Here is a 17305-nt window from a genome sequence, read left to right as displayed (position 1 = left end):
ACAGTGAAGTTGAGGGACTCAGAGACGGTGACGCAGGAAAAGGCGTATTGGCTGTTACCTACTGCAATGTTAAAGGTGGAGTACAAGGAATGTCGAAAGATAGACTTCACTGCAGCAAAGACATACAAAGTAAAATAGCTGCTAAGAGTGACTGTGCTGGTCATGTACAGTCACTTGAAAAAGAAAGCGCTACTTCTACCCCTAAAGTAAGCAAAACACCACCTCCATCCAGTGACGAATTGGTATCATTATTCAACACTCTTGGCACAACTGGCTCAAAGTCTGCTATTTTGTCCCTGGTTGAGCCTTATTCAGATTGGTTTGTTCCCAAAATGATTAGTGAAAACTTTCTTCTTGTGTTGAGTGAATTGCGAAACGAGGAAGCAGTTCACATGGTTTACTATAGTGATGTATTGTCTATTTGCAATAATGTTGAAATTTCAGTATCAGAGGAGCAAGCAAGGGCAGTTGAGGAAGCTACACGGGTTCAAGCTTCTTCTAAACTGTGGTTTCAATTTTGTGCTGGACGAATTACAGCGTCTAAAATGAAAACTGCATGTTGCACTGATCCAAATAAACCAGCCAGAGAAAGATCTGCATGTTGAGCACATTTTATTTGAAGAAGAGTTATGGGGCAGGATATGTCAGAAAAGCAAGCACATTTTTCACACAGCCATTATGCCAGAGCTAGTTGGCACGTTCTACACTAAGCTTTCATCTACCATGGCAAATGTGTCCCCACAACCTGGCATCTCTGTCCCTGCTGTTTCCGATGGTTCTAATATCATGAGTGCCAGTGAGCAAGAAAAAAACCTGGTGTTCCTTGTTATATTCTTTGGTAGAATAACCACACAACGTATTGCTTAATGAACTTTATTAAAAGAATTGCAAGGTAGACCGTTAGCTTCCAACATGCTCCGACAGGTTCTCAGCAACTCACAACAACATTCAAAGAGTCAACCTAACCTAATGTTACTAGTGACCTAAGAATACAGCGCCCTCTAGCGGTTGGCAGTATAGACCTCAATGTGCTAGAGCAGGGGAAGCTGCATTTTCTATGTATTTACGCCCCAAGTAAATGGAACGCCCTGCCTGAGGACCTGAGAGAGGCCCCCACACTGGACACATTTAAAAGCAGGTTAAAAACCTTACTTTTTAAAACAGCCTACAGCTAAATTCATAGTGTGTGTGTGTGTTTTATATATTTTGCAGTGTGTGTGTGTGTACATACACACAGGGTGTTGTGATGCGTCTAGTGCAGCAGTGTGTAGTTGGAGGGAAGGTGCATGTGTTCTTCCAACCCGCTTGTGTCCCTCCTGCCCTTAGCTTGCTGCCGCTGGCTAGCCTTTGTGGCGAATAGGGAAGCATCCTAGCGTGTAAGCCTTCCCTTGCCAGTACATAGCCTCTCCTTCACCAAGACTCCTGCCAGGCCTCCCCGTGGCCACACATGGTAACTGGGGTCTTGCGGCTCCAGGCTAACTTGGCAGGGGATCTCGGAGCAGCAGTGGGCCCCAGAGATATGGTGTGCAGGCACTGGCACCTATCAACCACTGCCCCGCTGCCTTGTGGGTGAGTCTGGAAGACATAAGGCTAAGGGAGCTTACCCCAACAGAAAAGCAAGCTGTGGCGGCACGCTTCGAGGCGGTTTCCGAAAAACTGGATTTCCGGCAGCCCCCTGCAGTTGTGTGGAGGTGCCGGTCGTCTAGGGATCCCCCTTGCCATCGGAACCATCTCCTCTACAATCAAGTCATGTGGCGTTGGGAGAAGCGCACCCCCCATGCCACTTTAAAAACCATCTCTGCGCAGGTATCTTCTGCTATCCGAGTCCTCAAAGGACCCACAAATAGAAGAAGATGGTCATCATCGGGCACGATGGACAACCAGCAAGCAAGCATATATTTTGCTATTTTTATATATTCTGCTCTGTTGTTACTTTTAATTAATCAGTTTATGGTACTTTTATTTATTTTACTAACTCAGTTTTAAACATGTTTTCTAAATTTTGCCTGTACTTTTGTTTATTTTTTGTGGGGGGGGGTTATTGATTTCATTGTTTTATTGTGTGAAGCACTTTGTGGTACATTTGTTTGTATGAAAAGTGCTATACAAATAAAATCTGATTGATTGATTGATTGATTACATCGCTACATAGGTGATGCAGTTGGCTGTGTAATACAAATGAGGAAGGACCCTTTGAAAACAATTTTCCAAACTGTCTCGTAATAATGCTTGGCTGTGTTCCCTTTTCTGTCTTGGTAAATATGGCTAGCTGTACACATTAACACAACAAACGCTCCCAAGGGAACTGCTGATGTTTGAGTCAAGAGAGGGTTTCTTCAATATTACTGAATCTAATTTGGTTATCAGCACAGCTCCTTGTCCCTGGAGGAGGTTACAGTGTTAAAGAGCAGCAAGAAAGGGGAGCAGTGCAGATATAAAGGGCAGTGGGTGTATCTGCGATTATGGAGCCAACAACATAAGCTGCATATTAATGTCATATATACAGTCATAAAAGTTGCTTCAATTTAAAATCTAAATTTTTCTTAAGACAATTCCTATACAATTATTGTACCCATGGGTAAACGTCTGATGAACTTGAAAAGACTCGGGAATAGGAGATAATGTTGGCTACCTGACAAGCTTTGGTTACCCAAGAACCTCACAGTAATCATCGGTCACAGGAAGTTGAATCAGTTCATCTGGACACAACGTTTATTGAGAGAGAAATGATTCATCACTCTTCTAAGTGACCTCTTCAGTCTCAACTGACTGCAGGTATCACCACCCTTATAAACAATACAATGGCATAATTACCAAAAACAATGATGTTTCATATGCAAATTACCATTGCCATTAACTAGTTTCAATGGCCATGTGTACTATTCACACAGCATTGTAAAATGGCGACAGATGTACTGTACAGCAAAGTGTATATCTTATAAGGTTGGTGGATACCTGCAGTCAGTTGAGACTGAAGAAGTCACTTAGATGAGTGATGAAACGTTTCTCTCAATAAACGTGTCCAGATGAACCGATTCAACTTTCTGTGATTTCCTTACCTGGATTATTGAGTATGCATAAATAAAAACATCTAGGCATGTGGACATATGTCCACAGGAATCAGGAACACTTTCTCAAAACACATATCCATGAACTGCAAGAACACATATATCCAAACTAACACATATACCCAATGAAAATTCTATATATGAAATATTTTATGTATGAGAAAATTTTACACATTTTACAAGAGAAGTGGAGACTTGGCTATTTTTCAAGTTTGTAAAGATTTTTTAAATTAGCTAAATGTATTCTAAAGTTTTGTGGAGATGCCAAAATGCCTTCAAATGGCAACTGCCAACATTTCAGCTTCCACTTTTTTATATACCCAAGACCACTATTTAAGCAACTTAACTGCCTCAACTGTATGAATCCAGGCACTGGTCCCTTCCAGTTCTGTCATAATGAGATTGGAGGAATTTATTTAAAAATGTATAGATTATGCAAAATAATATATATATATATATATATATAAAGGAAAACAACAGTAAAAACAAGGAAACAAATAATGAAATGACTTCAAGGCATCAAAACTTCTGTTAATAATCTGGGTAAAAAAACGTGTCTTCTAATGTATTTAATGTTTACATATTAGCAATTTCAATAAAAATTCAATACCGTGACTTATGATATCAAATGAATAAATGAGAACTTTTGATAAAATGACATGTACATTATGTTCACTAGCAATACAGTGGGATGCAAAAATTTGGGCACCACTGGTTTAAATATCTATTACAATTAATTTCTATGTGATCAAAAGCAAACCCGAACTCTAAATGGTAAAGTCAAACATAAGACCTTTCTGAAGTTCTTAAAGCAAGATTACTTTTTATTTTCAGCCGAAGGATATTTCTGAACTAAGAGGTTTGCTGCCAGGAAGAATGGGGGAAAATTCCAAAAGCAAGAATCGAAAGACTTTTAGCTGGCTACAGAAAGCTGTTATAGTTGCCAGAGGAGGAGCTACAAAGTACTTGCTGACAGGGGTCCCAAACTTTTGCACAGGGACTTTTCCCTTTTCTTTTCTTTATTATCAAAGAAAGTTGAATCAGTTCATCTGAGGACAGGATGGTCTAAGGACAGGATGTTGTGTTGATGTTAAGCCCACTGAGACAAATTTGTAATTTGTGATATTAGGCTATACAAATAAATAAAATTGAATTGAACTGAATCTGGACACAACATTTCAGACAATAAACATGTCCAGATGAACTGATTCAACTTTCTTTAACTTTCTCACTTGGATTATTTAGCATGAATAAAGACACTTATTTTTATTATACTGAAACTGTAAAAAAATCAAAATCAAAATAAATCTCGCTTTAAAATTCAAAGAAATGTTGTACCATTTAGAGGTCAAGTTAGATTCTGTTCACTTGGATTCTATACAAGGCATTTTGACTAGGGGTGCCCAAACTTTTGAACCCCACTGTAGTCCTTTAGGGAAATTTAGTAGTTTGTGGGGCTCCCTCCTTGGATGCGTGGGGTAGTATACGTATATCCTTTAGCCCCATCCATTGTTTAGTTTTACTTTCCATCCACCTGGCGAAGGAGGTACAAGTGAAGGAGGAAGTTCAGGAATGGACAGGAACTGTTGAGGAAAACCATTTTCTGTTTGGTTTCCTTCATTGTCTTCTTTATTTTTTAGTACTCTGGGGAAAAAGAATTAAAGGACTGGATTCTAGAGGCATTAGGAATAACAATTAGCTATGTTAACTTGTATGATTTAGGGCTGAAAATAGAATGAACATTCATACCCATCACTTGTGAGGGCAAATCTTTTCCTTTCCCTTATAGCAAGCCAGTCTTGTATGCTTCGTTCTGCAGAAGCTCTGTCTTCAGGGTCCTCACTGAGTTGTCTTTCATCTGAAAAATAAAATGAATGAACTAAATGATTGCAATCCACTGCTCACTTCCTTGGTCAGTGAAAATGTTACCTGCCTGATGGTCCACCGAATTTGTGATGGCATATGTCAGTGTCCTCTAGTAACTACTATGTGTGGTTTATTACAATGCACAACGTTAACATTTAAATGGGCTTTTTTGTTGAAGCTCACTGGAATTGCAGTACAAGACCATTAAATCATATGTGTTTTGTGTCACAGATAAATTTTTAACTTGTAATTAGTTCCTATTCTGTCTCATCTCTCAAGTTCACACATATACCACTTGACACACCAGTCTACTACTTCTACTACTACTACTACTACTACTACTACAACTACTACTATTATTTAACAACCACTTGACATGCCGGTAATTTTCATTTACCTCTTTTAACCTCATTCTACTCAAGGAAGAAGATGCAGAAGACAGGAAGAAATGGAAATGGAATGGGAGCAGCCGGTAGTAGTAGTAGTAGTAGTAAACCTCATTCTACTCAATGTCAATTTTCAATTCAGCAGAGGAGCATAGCTGAATACATGATCAACTTTGAATCAGCCACATCGCTCTCAAAAAATGTTTCTTTGATTTTCCCCCTTTTTTCTCCCCAATTGTATCTGGCCAATTGCCCCACTCTTCAGAGCCATCCCAGTTGCTGCTACACCCCCTCTGCCGATCCAGGGAGGGCTGCAGACTACCACATGCCTCCTCCAATACATGTGGAGTCACCAGCCACTTCTTTTCACCTGACAGCGAGGAGTTTTGCCAAGGGGACATAGCGCGTCATGCCATTCCTCCCAGTTCCCCCTCTCCCCTGAACAGGCACTCTGACCGACCAGAGGAGGCGCTAGTGCAGCGATCAGGACACATACCCACATCCAGCTTCCCACCCGCAGACATGGCCAATTGTGTCTGTAGGGACGCCCGACCAAGCAAGAGGTAACACAGGGATTTGAACCTATGATCTCCGTGTTGGTAGGCAACAGAATAGACCACTATGCTACCCAGATGCCCATTTCGCTCAAATTTTAAATACATGTTTAGGTACATGCTCAGTCACCAGTCTGTCCTATTATGATACTTCTCTTTCTGTTTCACTCCCTCTCCCTATCCATTTTGTTCTTTTTCGATGGCTTTGAATAATCTCTTTATGCTTCCTTCCTCCCCTGCATGTTTTTACTTTTTTTTAACTTATCTGTTTATTTCAATTATGCAAAAAACAAAGAAACAAAAACAAACAAAAACAAAACAATAACTTGGTAAAACAAACACTTAAAAATCTATGAAGACAAGATTTGTTCAAAGGCAATATTATGGATGATTTCAACTCCGGTGAGTATTTGAGACAGATATTTTTACACATTGGTCTTATCAGTAAGCAATTCAAAAATATATTTACCAATAAAAAATGTATTCAAGATGAATTAAATCTTAATTTGGTTTATAAGCATGGTATCATTGCTTTTGATTCCAAGCCACACATTTCAATCATGAAAGCCCTTAAACTAAAAGAATAGACAACACCACCATGTAGTCACAACTCACCTTCCATCTGCCGTTTAAGAGTTGCAAAGTCTTCCTCTAACATGTGAGAAAACCTGCAGTTGGGGCCAAAACCACAGTTTCCTAATACAAAAACATCAAGAAAATGCATTATCATACAACAGCTGTATCAATCCCTGCTGACAAAATTGGGAACCTGACTACTATACTACCTGTCTGGAGAAACTTCCTGCAGGGTTTCTTAGCTTGCTCCTCGTAAAAAATTGCTGCAGAATCTGTAAAAAGATGTGGGAAAATATTAATGAAATAATTACATAGTGAATAAATAAAAGATTGAACGTCAGTCAGTGAGACAGATGGACAGATGTAATTCAACACAACTTATAAAATAAGCAGATAAACAATGAACTTGAGAATGCAAGCCAATATATAGTATCAAATGTAGCTCTCATAAATAGGATTATTGCTCACTTGGCACTCTCAGTTGGACTGACAGTATCATTCTACATCAACCTAGGAATTTATAGCACTTTCAGGGACAACTGCAAGTCTTACCTCTAAAATGATCAAACCAGGCCTTTTTAGCTCTGTGGTGCTGAACCCCGTTCAGATGTTTTTTCCTATTATGCATATTGTCCTGAAAGGATCGGTCACAGTAATCACAGTAATACCGCTTCCCCATGGCTTATGAGCAGGCGCTGAGTAAAATGTATTAACTCTGGAAAAAAAGAAAAAAAAAGAAAATAATAAGTAACCGATAAAACCAATGAGCAACTTTTGTACTAAACCACAACCGTAACCCTGATTTTTTTCAACATCATTTATATAGCAGCTTCTGAAAATTTAACTGCTGCCCATTCCAATATTTCACTTGATTCTGGGTGAACTCAACCATGTTGGAGAAGAAGAGAATATTTGAGGATTCCACAAATTGACTTATAATGGCATCACTACAATCTTTGACCAAGTATTTGATGATGGCTCATTATGCATCTCTTTTCTAGATGGGTAGATATCATATTTTAGGTGTCAACTGACAATGATCTAGGTCTTTGATTAACATACTGAACAATATGGACACAAATTACAAAGACTTAGAATATTAGTTTGCGATCACTGGATGAGTGAGCTGGCTGAAATGAAAATTATCTAGATGTTTTTTTTTGTTATAGAGACTGGAAATTTTGTTTAAAATGATTAGCTAAAGACCAAGTCAGTTAGATAGATCTAAATGTAAGAGATTAGGTCAACATTCATTCAGGCCACATACCCACATCCAGCTTCCAACCCGCAGACACAGCCAATTTGTCTGTAGGGACGCCTGACCTAGCCGGAGGTAACACGGGGATATGAACCGGCGCGCCCTGCGTTGGTAGGCAATGGAATAGACCGCTACGCCACCCGGATGCCCCAACTTTCTTTTTAACCCTAGACCATTTTAGTGAGTTTGCTGACATCTACAGGTTAAATAAAATTTTCCACTGATTTAACTATAAGTACAAAACAGTTGGACATAATTGGACATATATTCATATATTACAGACATTCGCTTGTGTTTCGAAGATGTCGATCTTTACAAACACTTCCCACACTCATAAACTGTTTCACAAAAACAAAATTGGTGTAATTAAGAGATTTGCTGAAAACAATTTCAACATGCTTAGAACATTTATGTCAGAACACTTTTGGGGGGGGGTTCAACTTTCTGAGGCAGCAGCATTCACAGCATCCAACACATGCTGCCACCACCTTTTTGCATTTGTAATGCCCACAATGTTCTCCAAACATGTTTTTTCTTGTCAGCCTCCTCAACAAGAACGAACTTTGACTTCACACTGTGTGAAATTTCCTTTTTTTTAAGCTTTTCTGTCGGCCTTTAGCATGATCGTCTTCATAAAGTCAGTATGAATGAATATTAATTTGGGGCGTTTCATTGGCAACTATGGGCGTTAAAAGGGTGGGACATGAAGCTCGCACAGCTGTGCCACATTTCGAGATGAATGTGATTTATAAACAGAAATCGGCGTAGGGGGAGATCCAGGTGGCGTAGCGGTCTATTCCGTTGCCTACCAACATGGGGATCGCCGGCTCGAATCCCAGTGTTACCTCCAGCTTGGTCGGGCGCCCCTACAGACACAATTGGCCATGTGTGCGGGTGGGAAGCCGAATGTGGGTATGTGTCCTGGTCGCTGCACTAGAGCTTCCTCTGGTCGGTCGGGGCACCTGTTTGGGAGGGGGGTGGCGTGATCCTCCCACGTGCTACGTCCCCCTAGCGAAACTCCTCACTGTCAAGTCCAGTTGCACTTGATTCAACTCCTTTGGATAACCATGACCTGGATGAATGAGAACATTTACAGACATGTCATGTGAAAAGAAGCGGCTGGCGACTCCACATGTATCAGAGGAGGCATGTGGCAGTCCTCGCCGAATTGGAGGAAGGGGTGGAGCAGCGACCGGGACGGCTCGGAAAATAGGGCAATTAGCCAAGTACAATTGGTGAGGAAAAGGGGGGAAGAAAAGAAATCGCCGTGGGACGTGTGCGCTGTGTTATAAATCAGAATATTTTTGTGTGTGAACACTTTGTTTTTCGTCTGTACGCAATCTTTTAACATGAATCCTCCGCATAGCTTTTATAAACGAGGCCCCAGGTAAGTTGCAACAAGTGCAAGAGAGGAAGTTACCACCCAAAAAGTGGAGGTTTACAGTGCGAATAATCAGGGAAGCTACAAACAATATTCCACAAAGCTGTCATGAAACTAATGATAAATAAAATACACTTTTGAGAAATAATAATTCCAAGAGTGCGCCATGTAGGCCACATGTCATAGACTGCCAAATAATACACCTCATACAATAAAAACAATTGCAAAGAATATGTAAAAGGAAGTGCTAGCCAATGCACATCATGAAGTGCCAAGTAGTAACATATATCGGATTGTGCCAAGTAATGCCCATTTCGTGGATTGCAGCAGATATATCGCATACAACAGATAACGAAAACCTATAAAAATCAAAATAAATGCAACCTCAAGCTGCAACATGGGCTTTAAAGGCCATTAAGAAGAACGGGTGCAGTTGTACTATTGACAAGCATGAGTATTTTAAAAGCTATAGATGGTCATTGAGTTATGACCATTAATGTAGTAGGCCATGCCCGATGTGAAATAAATCAATTGCAAAATGTGAGAACTGATTGAAAAGCTATGTAACCTAAATTATCTGGTATGAAACTTAAGAATTTGACTAAGAAGATGGGCAACAATCAAGGCTGTCATTACTATATAATGGAAAAACAACAACAAAAATATACAATCTGAGATGTGTTTGAGATCAGCAAGAACATTTGGTACATCAGTGATATCACTGATCTCCAGCAACGATGAGACAGCCTACCTGGAAGAGATGGAAGATTTGTCACTTTGGTGCCAGGACAAAACCTCTCCCTGAATGTCAGCAAAACCAATGAGCTTGTTGCGGACTTCATGAAAACACAGCAGAGAAACTATTCCCTACTCTCATTTAATGGGGTCCTACTTGAGTGGGTGGGTAAGTTTCAGGTACCTTGGTGCTCACATGACTGAGGACCTAACATGGACACAGCACATGGACACTGGTGAAAAAGGTGAGGCAGCGTCTTTCTAACGTCAGGCAACTGCCAAAGTTCAGTTTTTCCGCCCACAGATCTAGTAGACCTTTCAATGTGGTGCTATTGAGAGCATCCTGGCAGGGAGCATCACCATCTGGTATGGGAACTACACCTCTCAAGACCAAAAAGCCCTGCAGAGAGTGCTTTGGTTGTGCTGAGCATACCACCGGGACTACACTCACCCCCTACAGGATTTATGCACCAGCTAGTGCAAGACCAGGGTAAAAGGTCTTTATGCATGCGCAATAGTCCAGGTAAGAAAATCACAAAAAGTTGAATCAGTTCATCTGGACACAACGTTTACAGAGAAATGTTTCATCACTCTAAGTGACCTCTTCAGTCCAGACGGCAGATATCCCCACCCTTATAAACAATACGGTGGCATAACGACCGAAAACAACAATCGGTTTCATATTTAAATTGCCAGGACTTTTCAATGGTATTGTGTACTCTTCACAGAGGATTTGGGAATGTCTGTGAACGTTCTCATTCATTTAGGTCATAGTTATCCAAAGGAATTGAATCAAGTGCAACTGGACTTGGTTATATATCCGTGAAGACGTTTCGCCTCTCATCCAAGAGGCTTCATCAGTTCGTGTCTTTCTGACTAGACCAAGCTAGTCTGACTGGCTGGTGAAGAAACTCAGATATTTAGCCTCTTTGGAGTCGTTATCAGAGCTATTGATGTCAATGGCTCTTTTGTGTTCCGATGTTTAGCAACGACAGTCGTTATCAGAGCTATTGATATCAATGGCTCTTTTGTATTCCGATGTTTAGCAACGACAGTCGTTGGAGGTGTTAGTTTCGACTTCATTGGTGGTCATGAGTCATTGGAGCCATTAGTGACCGACTGTTGTTCTTGGAGGCTAAGCTTTTGAGTCTCATGCGTTGAGATGAAAGGACGGCATTGTAAGTGGGAGATAGGTGGTGTCGCAGACCTCCTCCTCTGTTGAGGGATGATTTTTCCAGTTTCGCATAGATGACTTCCTTCACCCCTCTTTCAAACCATCTATCTTCCCTGTCCAAAATGTGTACGTTGCTGTCCTCGAAGGAGTGTGTCTTCTCCTTTAGGTGTAGATCACCAGCCAGTCAGACTAGCTTGGTCTAGGCTGAAAGGCACAAACTGATGAAGCCTCTTGGATGAGAGGCGAAACGTCTTCACGGATATATAACCAAGTCCAGTTGCACTTGATTCAATTCCTTTGGACGATTTGGGAATGTTTGAAATCATAGCACTGTAAGATGGTGACAGATGTACTCTTACCCCCCGGTTCAGTGATGGTCGTTCCCTGTTCACATAGATGGCCTCTTTGACTAGTCATTCAAACCCATGTTCCTCCCTATCAAGGGTGTGCACATCCTCATCCTTGAAAGAGTGGCCACTGGCCTGTAGATGGGTGTAGACTCTGGATTCTTGGCCTGACACATTAGCTCTTCTGTGTTGTGCCATCTTCTTGGCCAGCGTCTGTTTGGTTTCCCCGATGTACATCCTACTAGCACATAACAGCTTACACTATGTTGTTCCGTTTGTGCGGGGAGACCCAATCCTTGGGTTGGATCAATTTCTGGTGCAGCATGTTTTAGGATTTGATAGCAACTGAGACGTGATGTTTGGAAAATACACGCCTCAACTTTTCCAAAACTCCCGCCACATATGGAATCACCACTCGTTTACGCTTAGGCAGCTGCTGTCCTCCTCTCTTCGATCGGCTGGTGCACTGTTTGGGCGTCTTCCTGGCTTTGACAAATGCTTAGTTAACCCAGGGCCTTTCAAAGACAGTCATATGACCGTTTTGGATTTTCAAAGTTGAATAACTTTGTGAAAAATAAAAAAAAGATACAGACCTGCCACTCCCTGAATGCTCCTAAAATTGCATGTATTTGCATTCAAATTAATTTTAGATCAATTGCGCCAAAAAAGCTATAATAAGATCTACCTAAAACGACCATGACCGGTCAAAATGATCACACGTAATTTGCGCATGACCGTGCATGTCATGTCACTATTTACGGCATGTTTTGATCACACCTTTTCCTTCGTGAAGCTCATTGCTCCATCTTAGAAAAAAACTAGCGTGCTCCAGTGCAGAGTAATAGTCTAAACTTGATTTTTGATTATTGTCAACATGTCTGGTTACAGACGCCGTTACAGCCGCACCATGACTACTACCAATGTGTTGCAGTATTTACAGGCGTTGGACAGCAGCCATTTTAAATTGTTTGAAAAATAGTATTAAAAGTTGTTAAAATGTTAATTTTGGTGTCAGTCGTTTCTTAACAGACATACTAACATATGTAATGCATTAATATCTCAATTGGGTATTTATCTTGACAGAATATCCATCCATTATCTGAACCACTTATCCTGCTCTCAGGGTCGCGGGGATGCTGGAGCCTATTCCAGCAGTCATTGGGCGGCAGGTGGGGAGACACCCTGGACAGGCCGCCACCGTGGGCGGTCAAAACATGGTTGTTCTAATAGTTTTTAAGTTCTCCTCATTGTTTGGGACTATTTCAATATTTATTTTCAGTTCTTTTTTTTTTACATTTCACATTCTATAGGCCTTGTTACGTTTTTTAGATTAGCAATATGTGTTTTCCGTTTTGTTTTTCAGGTAATAACCCAATTTCCCAATTTTACCCAATTCCCCCTCAGGGATGAATAAAGTATTCTGATTCTGATTCTGAATATTTTCACTTCTTCAATTTTGCTATTCAAGTTCAACCATATCTCTCTGAAGTTTAAATTGTTTAAAAATAGTATTATAGTTGTTAAAATTTTAATTTTGGTGTTAGTCATTTCCTAATAGATATACTAACATATGCAGTGCATCAATATCTCAATTGGCTATTTATTTTGACAGAATACAGGGTTTAAAACTGGCTGTCAATTTGACTGCCCATGGTTGTTTTAGGTAGGAGTGAAATCCCGGTTGTTCTAGTTAATGTGGGATTTCTCCCCTTCCCTGGTCGCTGTGTCAGTGGGGACGTTGTCAGCCCAGTGGTACAGCGTCCTGATGACTCTTGGTTTGTGCTCCAGTCCAGTAGATGATGAGAGTCAAACCTTAAGTACGGATCAGTATGTGTTGGTTTATGGTAAACATCAACAATCAAATGCCACCATCACCAATTGCAATTTCACAGTCTAAGAAGGCTAACCTGTGATTTTTCACATCCTCCCTGGTGAACGTGATGTCGTTGTCCATGGAGTTAATGTGGTTGGTGAAGTGTGGTACGTCCTGAGATTTTAATTTTAACCCAGGTGTCACCCACAAATCTGAATCAATGCCTACGTGGTGTCCCCTGGATAGGACATCACAGCCCTTTTTTCCATTTCCTTCATATACAAGTTGGCCACTATGGATGAAACTGGGGAACCCATCCTTCTGCCTATAGTACTGCCCCCTGTATGTGAAGTACGTGGACTGAAGACACAGCTTCAGGAGCAAGCACACTTGGTCAGTGTTAAGGGTGGTCCTATTGCTAAGGTTGCGGCCGTTTTGTAATTTCATATGGCCTACCTCCACCGCTTCATCAACAGGAACACACATGAAGAGGAGCATAACCTCATAGGAGACGTGTCTGTGAATGTTCTCATTCATCCAGGTCATGGTTATCCAAAGGAGTTGAATCAAGTGCAACTGGACTTGGTATATATCTGACTGTTTCAGCTGCTGCAGTCCAGTAAGAGTCAGTCAAATAAGAGCCACTTTTCAGTGTCTGCAAAGAAAAGTGCAGCAGACGGAACCATCTTTGAACTCCAAATCAACAGCACAGGCCATTGAAATAACAAGATCAAAACACCTATTTCATCTCAGTAATTTTTTTTTTTATTTTTTTTTTCTTACCCCACTGCAGAGAAGACTGCACCCAGAGAACTGCAGAGACCTCTGGGAACATGAGCATACCCTCAAAGATGTAATACCTGATTGAGAACAGGTAAAAAAGTGACCTTTTGATTTATTCCTAATTCCTAATATAGTAGGTTTGTGACCCCATCTCAGAGTAAAAGGTTACGAAAAGATTGGGTTACATATATGGCTACTCAAAACAATGAACACCAAGAAGTCTTTAAAGGTTGGGCTATATGTAGCTAGGATTTTTCATGACATGTTATAACTCAACAACAAAATTACTAAAATACCATGGTTGAATGTTTTAATTAACCTGTTATTAGGTAGCATAGGCCAACACGATTTCTCTAAAGTAGGTCATACTGTCACTACTGAAGTCCTTTCAAGAATCTAACCAGTGGAGTATGATGGCAGTTATACGAAATTTTATTTAGACTTGGGCTACGTTATCACCTTGCACATTAAAACTTATTTAGAAAAGAAAGTAGCTATGAGGGGGAGGTATGCACTGGAGAGAAGAGGAATGAAAGTCAGTAGGACCAGGACGGAATACCTATGTGTGAATGAGAGGGAGGACAGTGGAATGGTGAGGATGCAAGGAGTAGAGGTGACAAAGGCATATGAGTTTAAATACTTGGGGTCAACTGTCCAAAGTAACGGGGAGTGCAGAAGAGAGGTGAAAAAGAGTGCAGGCAGGGTGAAGTGGGTGGAGACGAGTGTCAAGAGTGATTTGCGACAGGTTACCAGCAAGAGTTAAAGGGAAGGTTTACACGATGGTTGTGAGACCAGCTATGTTATATAGCTTGGAGACAGTGGCACTGATGAAAAGACAGGAGGTGGAGCTGGAGGTGGCAGAGTTGAAGATGCTAAGATTTTCATTGGGAGTGATGAAGAAGGACAGGATTAGGAACGATTATATTAGAGGGACAGCTCAAGTTGGACAGTTTGGAGACAAAGCAAGAGAGGCAAGATTGAGATGGCTTGGACATGTGTGGAGGAGTGATGCTTGGTATATTGGGAGAAGGATGATGAATATGAACCTGCCAGGAAAGAGCAAGGCCAAAGAGGAGGTTTATGGATGTGGTGATGGAGGACATGCAGGTGGCTGGTGTGACAGAGGAAGATGAAGAGGACAGGAAGAAATGGAAATGGACGATCCGCTGTGGTGACACCTAACAGGAGCAGCAGAAAGTAGTAGTTGTAGTAGAAAGTAGCTATGACTCTCAAGCAAAAGTTTGTATAGAAAGACCTTTTTTTTAACTGCTTTAACTAGGCTGCTGCACCGAACTGCAGTTAAACTGAAGTTACACTGTATTGTACTGCAGCTGTATTAAAATGTACTGCAGATATATTTAACTGAACTGCAATTTTCGACTAAACTGAACTAGTTATACAGCACTAACTACAATACTGAAGTTATACTGCATTGAACTGTATCAAACTGTAGAAATACTATAACAATACTTGAGAACATTTTGGTAAGGGATTGGACTAACCCTAACTGCAGTTTGTTTACCAAGCTGACTGCTAGTACTTTATGTATACTAGTATATATAGAATTGTAGCGTTGCTGCTAAATAATTTGAAGGTCCAGTGATCAGCTGGAAGTGATAAGGGCTTATCAAACCATTAGTATTTGTGACGTTATGTTACGTTACCATCGTTGTATTCCCAAACATTTAGTGTTAGCGTAAATTCCTACCTTGATGGCGATTCACCGGAAATACCATTTTGTTCCTCCTTCTGCGCCTGCGTGTTCTACTTCGTTGTCCTTTAACGGCGGTTGGTATACCAGTTTATATGCACATTAGCGCCACTAATTGGATTGGAGCGTGGATCAGTACGACGCCAGGAAAAAAAAATCATTATTTCACCTAGATCTGTTTCTTTCAAAAAGTTGATATGACAGTACAGTTTATACGATGACACCTCCCCACCCGGTAAAACTATTATTTTTAGCGTCCGTTTACGAGGAAAACAGCTGATTGTGCTTCTTACTGTATGTCCTACAATGTAATATACAGGTTCCATTGTCTCTGAGTTGTCGTGATGTAAGCACTTCCCAGATGATCTGTTTTGCATAGTGAATGATTGAGACGTGCGACCAATCCTTAACTAGGTTATGATACAATAGTCTCTTCAATTCCAACATTGCGCTCTCCTGGCTCCTGTGGTGTATTGGATCGAGCACTCGGTGCTCGATTGTATTGGACTGTCACCACTACTGAGTTCTGTAATACACTGGTCGAGCCTAGTAGTGTGTGATGTCTCCGCCAGTAAAGATCAGACTTGTGCCGCATCCTCGTCTCCGTGTACTTATATATATTAGTGATTAAGTTAGTAACCCACGAATAGTAACACTACAATAGTGTACATAAGAGAAGTCACAACAGCTCCAACATGTTTCTGAATTCTCTAGAGGTATTAGCAAGTATCACTATCATCCCAGTCCCATCCCAGTTTTTTCCATGTGTAATTTAATGAATGCTTTGGCCTAAGCTCTATTTATGGGAATCATCATGTATTCTAAGCGGTTGCTTGGCTAATATATATCCACCTCTTCATTCCCCTCTAGTTCAGTTGATTCATATACCGCTGGTTTCCAGCCTATACAGTATGAAGAATATGTCTTAATAGAATATCTTGTTGTATGATGACCTTAAAGACATGACACTAAGTGCTGATAAACTGTCTGATATGATTGTCACGTACATTGCTTCCTTCTACCAACTGTAAAGCTAACATTATCACCATCAGTTCAATTGTATAAACAGATACATGGTTTGATACCCTCTTCCTTACCAAAAACTTGAGCTCAAGGATGAGGATTCCAGCACCAGCATGCCCAGTAGCAGGATCATTTGACCAGTCTGTGAATATAAGTTTCATATCTGAACTGGAGGTGTGTACTCAGTAGAGTGCAGATATTTTTACCATACAGTTCTAGCGGCTGCCATAGACACCCTAGCCAGAGGAGGATATAAACGGGGTTTTAAATTTTCAATCGATAAAACAGACTCTCTACAAGGAAAAGTATTGGTAATGAGGTAAAACTAAAATTATATAATCAAGAATTTGATGGTGTGAAACATTTTAAGTTTTAGGGTAATAGTTTGATGAAACACTGACATGGGCTGTATATTAAAAAATAGTAGACAAATGTAAGAAAGTATTAAATGTAATAAGGCGTTTTAGTTGGAAGTGAATGGGGACAGACAGAGCTGCTTTGAAGACTATATACAGTGGATTAATTAGATCAGTATTAGATTATGGTTGTGTGGTGTATGGCTCAGCTGCAAGCACATCTCTCCAAAGGTTAGATAATATTCAGTACCAGGCCTTGAAATTATGCACAGGT

The 17305-nt window shown here is 40.6% G+C and overlaps 1 protein-coding gene across 5 annotated transcripts; it reads right to left on the bottom strand.

Annotated features, from left to right (window-relative positions):
- Positions 1-3452: 3452 nt before the first annotated feature.
- On the bottom strand, positions 3453-15661 carry LOC130116493 (zinc finger matrin-type protein 5-like). Of its 5 annotated transcripts, none has more exons than XM_056284404.1 (7): positions 15650-15661; positions 8671-8780; positions 7003-7165; positions 6660-6722; positions 6490-6570; positions 4818-4926; positions 3453-4712 (listed from the first exon to the last, which is right to left on the bottom strand). In XM_056284404.1, the coding sequence occupies exons 3-7, from the start codon at positions 7127-7129 to the stop codon at positions 4565-4567; spliced, it is 528 nt and encodes a 175-aa protein (XP_056140379.1). In that variant the 5' UTR covers positions 7130-7165; positions 8671-8780; positions 15650-15661; the 3' UTR covers positions 3453-4564. The 5 variants fall into 5 exon arrangements, with proteins under 5 accessions (XP_056140379.1, XP_056140380.1, XP_056140378.1 ...); XM_056284405.1 differs by lacking the exons at positions 8671-8780; positions 15650-15661 and adding exons at positions 13615-13813; positions 13942-14020; XM_056284403.1 differs by lacking the exon at positions 15650-15661 and adding an exon at positions 13615-13627.
- Between the last annotated feature and the right edge of the window lie 1644 nt (positions 15662-17305).

Source organism: Lampris incognitus, chromosome 8 (assembly GCF_029633865.1).
Source record: "Lampris incognitus isolate fLamInc1 chromosome 8, fLamInc1.hap2, whole genome shotgun sequence".
NCBI lineage: Eukaryota > Metazoa > Chordata > Actinopteri > Lampriformes > Lampridae > Lampris > Lampris incognitus.
Note: the sequence above shows the minus strand (reverse complement) of the source record. Positions and strands in the feature narration are given on the sequence as shown.